At 40.4% G+C, this 9,002-nt stretch overlaps 1 protein-coding gene across 1 annotated transcript; it reads left to right on the forward strand.

Annotated features, from left to right (window-relative positions):
• Positions 1-3: 3 nt before the first annotated feature.
• On the forward strand, positions 4-8,644 carry TMEM64 (transmembrane protein 64; the record flags this gene model as incomplete). Its single annotated transcript, XM_009578152.1, has 3 exons — positions 4-141; positions 5,827-5,982; positions 8,413-8,644. Coding segments are annotated over 3 exons (489 nt in total), but the record flags the coding sequence as incomplete, so codon positions are not given.
• Positions 8,645-9,002: the final 358 nt, after the last annotated feature.

The following is a 9,002-nucleotide window of genomic DNA, read 5'->3' on the forward strand; positions in this document are numbered from 1 at the left end:
CACTGGGTGCGGGCCAGGATCCAGGGCAGTGAGACGCTCAGCGCCGTCGTCCGCGTCGTGGAGGGCGGCAGCGGCCTCAAGGTGGTGGCTCTGGCGCGGCTGACGCCGATCCCCTTCGGGCTGCAGAACGCCGTTTTCGCGGTGAGTCCCGGCCCGGGCAGTGCGCCGCTGCCCAGCGGCTGCAGCCAAGGAAGCAGCTCTGGCTGGAAGGACGGCTTGCAGCATAGCGGCCGATGTCACTGGTGGAGGTTGCCTCTTTTCCCGGGAAGAAACCTTGGTTTCTTTCTCTTTCAACAAGGGTAAAAGCAATCCCCCTGCCTTCTCTTGCTAGTGGCTCTTCCGTGCTTGCGGAGGGACGGCAGGCAGGTTCTCCAGGTATGCTTTGTTCACTGGCATTGCATTAGAGTTGCTCTCTGACTTTTGAGACTATGTTCTGGTGTTAGGAAGAAGCACCAAGGGGCTGCGTAGCAAAATCTGCGGAGAACTCAACAGTTTTAAAGTGCTTTTTAAAGGGATCTGAGTGGGAGGAAAAGTTGTATTTTTAAGCAGTCTTGCCAGATCTCCCTCAACTACTTAATATAAATAACCATATTGGAAAGAAAGAAGTGGACAGCTTAAAATTCTTGCTCAGTTTGGTTGATGTTTGTAGTGTACATGTAGCAAATCCATAAAGAGTGTTAAGTCGATGCACACAAGAGAGGTCGCGCGTTTTGGGCAGAGCATTAAGATGTAGGCTTAGAGCTGAAAAGGGACTTGGTGCGCTGGAGTGGTACTGAAAGTTAATTTAAACTTGAGTTTGGAAAAGGGTTGGACTTGCTTTTCTTTCTACTTTTAGATGAAGATTGGTATGTTCTTTAAGAATAATTATTTACAACTTATGATCTTACTGTTCTCCTTGATCATCTTAAAGGAGGAAGTAAAGAAGAACATAGAAGGTACTTTGAGTACCATCATGCTGATGGTACTCAATTTCAGACCCTCGGCTCTTCCTGAGTGCTTTTTCCGAAGGATCTGGTTTTGGCTGTGTGTTATGCCTCAGTTGTGTCTGCTAACTTGGTGAAATCAAAACAAAGCAAACCAGATTGTGAAATATTTTAAACGTTTAGCAGTAACTCATATGTTCTTTAATGTAAGAGACCCTATAAACAAGTGTTTTGGTCTGCCACTTTCCTACAGCACGCTTTCTGCCCCCATCAGCAGTCCTGATCCTGTACCCTTCTGAAGTGCTTCCTTAATTTTGGCAGAATCACCTGGTTGAAATGAGGTCACTGAATACCAAATTTGTTATTTAAGAAAAAAATTAATCCACATAATTTTTAGGGGTTAACACCCACATCAAATATTTAAAATTGCTATGCATAAAACTCTGTGTTCTGGGGCATTTGTCTCAGGAGCTGCAATCTCTGCCCATAAAAGCTGTAGCAACTTATACTTTCTTTCTAAGCAGATCCTTTAACTATTTCCTTGTTATGCATAAGAAGACCCTCAGCTGTCTTATTTATTTACCTATATTACTGCCGGAGTGAGGAAGCTTAGACCCATGCCGCCGGGAGCAGAGTCCCCCCGGAGCCCAAGGTCCTGGCGTAGCAGATAAAGCTTCTGCCATAGTGTGACCCTGCTAAAGTGGGGAGAGCTGTTGTGCTTCGGTTGTTCACAGCTTCTGGGTGTTACCTGAAGTAGTCAGCAGATGTTGTAGAGCAGTATTGGATCTGAAGAACTGACCAGAGAATTACCGAATTAAAATTACTTCCTTCCTGGCATAACCGTTCTGTTGGAAACACGATTCAGCAGAGTATTCACGCCAGTGCGATATTAAAATGATGCTGTAAGTCAGTGTTTTGTATTCTCTAAGTACTGCAAGCTAAATAATTTTCTTTCCAAGTGGAAGGTTCCAGTGTTAAAATAACAGATAGGAAATGAGATGAAACCAGATTCTTGAGTATACCAAATAACTTGGATGTTGCCTGCTAAAATTAGTTTGGGTTGCATTTATTACTCTGGATTTATTAGTTTGCAGCATAGTCAAATAGGGCAAGGTGTGTCCAATTTTTAACCGAGAACATTTAATATGAACGACTAGATTACTGAAAAATAAAAATGTTGCATGCAAATCGGGGAATTCAAGGCAGTTTCTCACTGTGAGTCAAGTTTAAGCTACCTATAGAATACAAAATTCTACCTACACAGACCGAGCTGTCATTTCTTTGAAATCTGACTTATTTGAAAACTTAATGCTCTACTTACATTTAATGCGAGGGGACTTGACGTGCCCTAACCATCTATCCATTCCCCATGTTAGCAACCTCAGCAACGAAGTTGAAAAGGATTGCTCTTAATAGTAGGGGATAGAATAGTGAACTTAAGAAAACCTACGCATCTTTAATTTTCCAGCAGTCTGGTCTATGCAGGTTTTCTATGTGCATATTTATAAGTAAGCTGGAGATACTGAGAATACTTAAAGGAGAGGGAAGGGAGGAAGTGACACATGAGGTCCAGGACAAGGCATAACCTTGATGTGAGAGGGGTCATCTGCAGGGCTGGGATTAATGGGTTTCTACAAGCACTTGTTCAGTGGCGTGTACCATCTGCTGAGGGTTTTCGGGAGGCTGAATTGCAGGGGAATGTACAGAAGGAAGGAAGAGCTTCCTAGCATTTGATTAGTGACGGGATCGTATTATCTGAAACAGCACTAGAAGAAAATTAACACGAATTTCACAGTTTCTCACCAGCCAGACATGAACATCTTCCTTCTTAAGGTCATTCTGCTGCTCTTTGGGAAAGCACCGATAGTCGGAGCACTGGCGTAATGCGTTTACTTGCCTTTCTGGAAGACCTAGAAACTTCTTAACTGAAAGCATGTTTGTATTTCTTTTTGGGTTTTGCTTAATTGTTGCTCGTGAGATGCCAGGGTGGCCTGGGCCACTGGGGTGGCCTGATAGCTCTTACTGAAGTGTTTGCCCACGCACAGCCCTCTCCCCTTGGCAACTCAGACCATTTTGAAGGCAGGTCTGTAAGGAGGCCTGGTATGCAGGTTATCACCTCCTTCCCACTACTGGGTCCCTGGAGCTAGATTTGTGCAAGCTGATTATTTGTAGTACCGGGTGTAGCTTAGATCAGAATTCACATTTGTTCTTTTTCCTCTGAGAGAAGTATTGTATGGAAGAAATAATGGGTCCAAGTGTGCATTTCTGGTTTGAGAAATGCACACAGTGAAATCAGAGTTCAAGAAATGGTACCTGCTTTGCAGGAACAAGCAGGCCGCTTACTCTGCTTGTTGGAAAGTTGCTAGCTATTTTTTGTTTTGTTTTTTATTCTCTACCTGTTTGGGGTTTTTGTTTGGTTTGGGGTTTTTTGGTTTTTTTTTTTTGGAGAAAGTAAAGAGCGTCAGAATCATCCTTTGCTCTCAGTTGCTAAGCCTACCTGATCTGAAACACGGGATTCCATAAGTTGAGGGGAGAGAAATCTGCTGCAATCCCGAAAGGCATGTGAGCCCCAAACAAAGTCCTGACACAAGCATTTATTCTTTGACAGAACTGAACCAAAGGTGTCAGCTGCAAAGAATACACAAAAGTTTTACTGGACAAAGCCAGTCCAAGGCTTAGTGGGAGAATTTCTGGCTAACAGTCTTGTTACCAGAGTGGTTAGGTAGTTCTTAATTTTATTTTAATACATCGGTATGGCCTGTAACAATTGCATCCGTGCTTGTGTTGGGACTTCACTGTTAATTTTTGCTGGCTTGAGCTTTCTGTAGAAACAGAGTCCCGGTAGCCTCTGTCTGGCAGCTTGGCCACGCAGACCCCAGTCTGGCAGGTTTCTAGAACAGGTGAAGTTTCATAGAAGGAAAGACACGGAAAGCTGTAAGTTTTATTGAAAATTTTTCGGGTTTCTTAGGTAGGGATGCTGTCCACTTCCTATGCCTTCTGGGGGAAGGGATACCACTGTAGGTCTAAACGCTGCAAAACAGGAGTTAAAAGGGCACGTGCAAATTTTTTTTCCCTTTCCCCTTGACTTTCATTTTAGTGGGAAGCACAAGTCTCAGTCCAGTGTGTCCCTCGTTTGGAAACAGTCTCTCTCAAGGCCCAGGAGGTCCAGTTGCTTCAGGACAGATCCAGATGTGCAGACATGTTGCTTTGCAACAGAAGCGTCCTTAATGTGTATACAGAAATGAAAGAGGTGCCCGGGAGTGTTAAAACAATCTTTGGGAAGTTTCCCAGCTCCATTAGATTTAATGACAGCAAATCTTAGCAAATCTTGCCTCAGCGTTAGTATTTCAGAGACTTTTAATAGCAGTTCCTTCATTCCCTTGGCAATATGGGAAGTTTCGGTTGTGCATTCTTACTACGTGGCCCAGATTACTATAATGTTTTGGTTTTTTTTTTAAAAAAAGTAAAGAGCATCAGAATTGTTTAAAAAAAAAAAAGCATCGGTCAAATATGAAGTTCTGACATAAATGTGTAGTGCTTTTTCATTAAAAATCTAAATTAATCTTGTATAGAGAGGGAAATGTATTATTTGTGTTGCTCGTATATATTTCAGTCTGTGGGAAGTGTAATTTGCAGTGTAAAGTTTGGAATTGGCTTATTGGATCTTGTTCTAATGAATTATTTTTAATCTTTATGCTTCATTGCATTTTCCTCCTCCATTGCCCTTCCTTCTTCCCAAAAACTTTCCACTGATGGTGCTTAGAGCTCTGAGAATTCAGCACTGTGACTTTCATAGTAGCCAAAGTTTATTTTAAGAATAGCATAATGAAATGAGTAACTTTGCTGCTATTCTCTTGTCTTCGACATCGTACAAAACTGTCAAGGTCAATAATTTCCGTGTAGGCTCCCAGTGTTAGGGGCTGTTCTTAATTAGAACTTGTTTTATTACTATGTGATCAACTGAATCGTCTGGAAAATTCCTTAGACTGCTTGTTTCAAAATTGCCTGTTTCATACTCATTTTTAACCCATAGTTTCCTCCTGTTTTCATTTTTCCTGCATAAATATCTTTTGGCCTCTTGGCTCTTGCATTTAGTATTTCCCAATGGCTGCTGATACTAATTTAGCTGGTACTGTGTACTTTGTTCCCATGTAAACTGTCCACATACTGACTCAGAACAGAAATTTCACAGCAAAGAGAGGAAAATATCTTGAAGTATTATTAGTGTTTTTTCCAGAGAAACTAACAAAAGTATAGCCGTGTGTACTGTTTTGTTCACTAATTAAAGTGTGATATAAAATATCTTTGGTAGAGAATCTTAATGATACCCCGGTATGTCGCTGATAGATATCACTGCTGGAGATCACTGATAGATATATGTATCTTGAGGGGTATGTAACTTCCCTTGCACAGGCAAATTATATTTGCTATTCTGTTCACCTAGATCATATTTTATACAGTGACATTTTGAACAATTACCTCTTATTAGTTGCCATACATGTTAAAAGGAAAGCAAATAGATTTTTGCTTTAGCCCTTCACTTTTGATAAAGTAATTTCTTCCCGCGAGCAAATTCTCATAAATTGTAGGGCTCCGTTCACCATGGAGAAATAAACATCTCCAATGGACAGTGTAATTGCATCCTTCGTTAATGACTTTTGGACAGAGGTGTTGTGTAATGTAAGATGAAATGAAATAAAACCTACTAACTTTAAAAAGGCCAGATGAAAACTAGCCACATACCATTTTATTCTATTATCTTAGATTCACACACAGTGGAAAGTTTCAGTGAAGGAATGTGAGAAATTTTTTCGTTGTTTTGCGGATGGTTGTGGGAGCGGTTGTTTGTGCACATAGATTGTGTTGGAGCTGTGCTCAATTTCTGACGCTGTCTTTTACTCAGATTACAGATTTGTCACTACCCAACTACCTGATGGCTTCTTCAGTTGGGCTGCTTCCTACTCAGCTCCTGAATTCATACTTGGGCACTACCTTGCGCACCATGGAGGATGTGATTGCAGAACAAAGTGTTAGTGGCTATTTTATCTTCAGTTTACAGGTAAGTTAAAACGATTGCTTTCATAGACTTTGGAAACAATAATGTCGATACATCTTGGGGGTAGGCCTTGAGTCTGAGGCCATTACGAGCATAGAGGTCATGAGTATTTCAGATCCAGATTATATATTAAAACCTCCTCTGACAGCATTGGTACTTCAGGCTGTGTTTGAACAGCAGTTACCATGGTTTGCAGACTTCCAGTTGGTACCGCAGTCATTTATCTTCCTCAGTTTTTACAGTCATAAAGCTGATGTTTAACAATGCTAAGATATAAAACTAAGTCTAGGACCATTTTAAACCTCCCCAAAACTTGTGTGTTCTTAAATGGAACATATAATTTATAGGTTTCATAGAACAGGTTTATGAGTATTAAAAACGCCTTTGTAAATGTGAGGTAAATAGCTGCAATAGATCAAAGAGAAAATAAATGGTTACTTGATCAGCTTTCATTTTAGTCATGAAACGTTATTTCCAGGGTAGTAGTTTTTAGTGGTCTTTTCCTTTTTTTTCCTACTAATGGTTTATTTTTAAATGACATTGACTCTCCTTTGTAGATTATATAGGTTGTAACTAACTGTTGCTCAGGTACATGCTAGCTGGAGAGGCTGGATGTTTGAATAGGAGTGCTCACCTCCTTGAGAGCAATCCTTGGGACCTGACTGAATAAGTCAAGGGTGGCCTCTTAGTGGAGGAATTACTTACGTTCTTCCCACTTTCTCTCAGGCATTTGCCTGGTGCTTTGCCTGGCTGGGCTTTGATGGGACTTTGATTTAGTAAATAGCTCTAAAAATCCTTCACACTTCATGGTTGTCTGTGTGTATATATTTTTTAAATTACTCATCTAGGGAGCTAGGCTACTGGTAGTAATATTTCTAAAACCAGTCAAATTTAAATATTTGGGTAAGCTTTTAGAATAGGATTTTTCCTATATATTCAGAACTTGGTGTCCATGGTTTCTTTTTGACTCTGACATTGGCCAGCTTTTGAAATGTATAACTTGAATTAGTTAGGAACATCTTTTTCACCACAAGGATAGTCAAGCAGTGGAGCAGGTTGCCCAGAGTGGTGGTGAAATCTCTATCGTTGGAAGTTTTCAAGACCTGACTGGACAAAAGTCCTGAGCAACCTGGTCTGATCTTGCAGCCAGCCCTGCTCTGAGCAGCAGGTTGGGCTAGAGACTGCCGGGGATGCCTTCCAGCTGCAATTATCCTGTGACCATACGTGTCAATCATCTTACTCGGTGATATTCTAGCATCTTTTATGCCATGCTGACAGATGTTTTAAGTCATAGTCCTTAGTATTAAAGAAAACATAGTCCTACCAATTAATAATGGCGTTCAGATTTTGGACTCAAAACTCTAGGTTCTGTTGTAAACAATATAACCTTTTTGGTTTTTTGAAAGGAAGTTGCAGATTCCAGCTAGTTTCATAAAACATTCTTAAAAAAGGCAGAGGAAATAACTTCTTTCAAAGGGACTTTCACTATGAGACAGCTTGAGTTTTATTTGAAGATTTTATTTTTTTTAAGGAGGATCTCGGCTGAAAACTTCACTGGTGTTTTATTGAAACCAAAGGCTGCCTCTGGGGAGTGCAGTGCATACCAATGTCATTGAATGAGTAATTTCTACGCAAAAATTGTTCAGGTTTATTCCTGATAACTTTTGTGGTGAAAGTTTAAAAATTCTTAGCAATAAATTCAGAGCAAAAACTGGAACTAAAGCCCTGGTTTTGGACAATATTTCCTCCTTAAAACAAACAAACAAAAAACCCACACACCACCAACATCCTGTCCCCTCCCTGAGCCATCCTTGAGAAACCAAGTTCTTCCCATACAGACTACTGTAAGTCACTCAGAAACTCTGATTCTGTCCTATTTAGTCCTGATACCCTAGAAGCACAGTGACACTGCTGCTCTCTGCCATCTTCCACACCAGAGGGGCAAGGACAAGACGTTTTATTTCCTTGACTGCGTCATCCTGTGTCTCTGCTGTTTTGCAAGTTGCAGATGCCCAGTACAATTTTAACCAATTATTCATTTGGTACATGGAAAACAGCCCTTTTGACTTACAGAAATACACCATGTCGTTTCTTTGTGGAGACATTTTTGCCAAGGGAGAAAGTGAAGGGATAGCTTTCTAACAAGTATGTGGATGGCAATGGAAAGAAAGAAAATATCTTTTCAATTCATATCAATATTTAAGTTCTATGTAATGTCTATGTTCTGATATGCTAGTTATGTTGTTAGCATACGTAGGTTTAGAGCCACTCATTGTTTAAGTTCATCTCCCTTCTAATGTCTTGCCTGGAAAGCATTGAGTCAACAGATGCCTCCATGAATCTGCGTGTCGACTTTTTGTTTTGTTCAGAACAGTTGCTTTATATTCATGCTTACAACTTACACGGCCTACAACACTCTTGTTTTATTTGCAGATTGTCATAAGCATAGGACTTATGTTTTATGTCGTTCACCGAGCTCAAGTGGAACTGAATGCAGCTATTGTAGCGTGTGAAATAGAAATGAAGACATCGCTTGCTAAAGACAGTCAACCGAGCATCAGTGGTTCAACCACATACTGCAACAAAAGGACAGTAGCATTCTCTGGAGGAGGTGTCAATATTGTGTGATTTCAAGTATTAATAAAGTAAGGTTTTGTGAACCTAAGCTATTGCCTAGAAATATCTATGGACAATTCAACTAGTTGTAAAAAAAAAAATTACAAGTGGTTACAGGTTGTACTGTGGCACAAACCAACCGACCAGCTCTTCAATTGCACATGGGGTGACTTCTAGCAAGAAAAGAAAGATGGTGAAGTAACTTAAGATGTAAATGCAAATTTGGCTGCACCTTTGGTCATTTATTATGCCTATCATGGCCTGTAGTCTGCACTTCAGGTTTTTTTCCTTTGCTCCTATAAACTGAGAAATGCTTGTATAAACTGAGAAAAGTAGCACAGAGGTAAATATTTTTCTGCTTAGCATTATTTATAAGGCTGAATAATTATATGTAGTAGAATTTTATT

This window comes from Fulmarus glacialis, unplaced genomic scaffold, assembly GCF_000690835.1.
Source record: "Fulmarus glacialis isolate BGI_N327 unplaced genomic scaffold, ASM69083v1 Scaffold49825, whole genome shotgun sequence".
NCBI classification, from domain to species: domain Eukaryota; kingdom Metazoa; phylum Chordata; class Aves; order Procellariiformes; family Procellariidae; genus Fulmarus; species Fulmarus glacialis.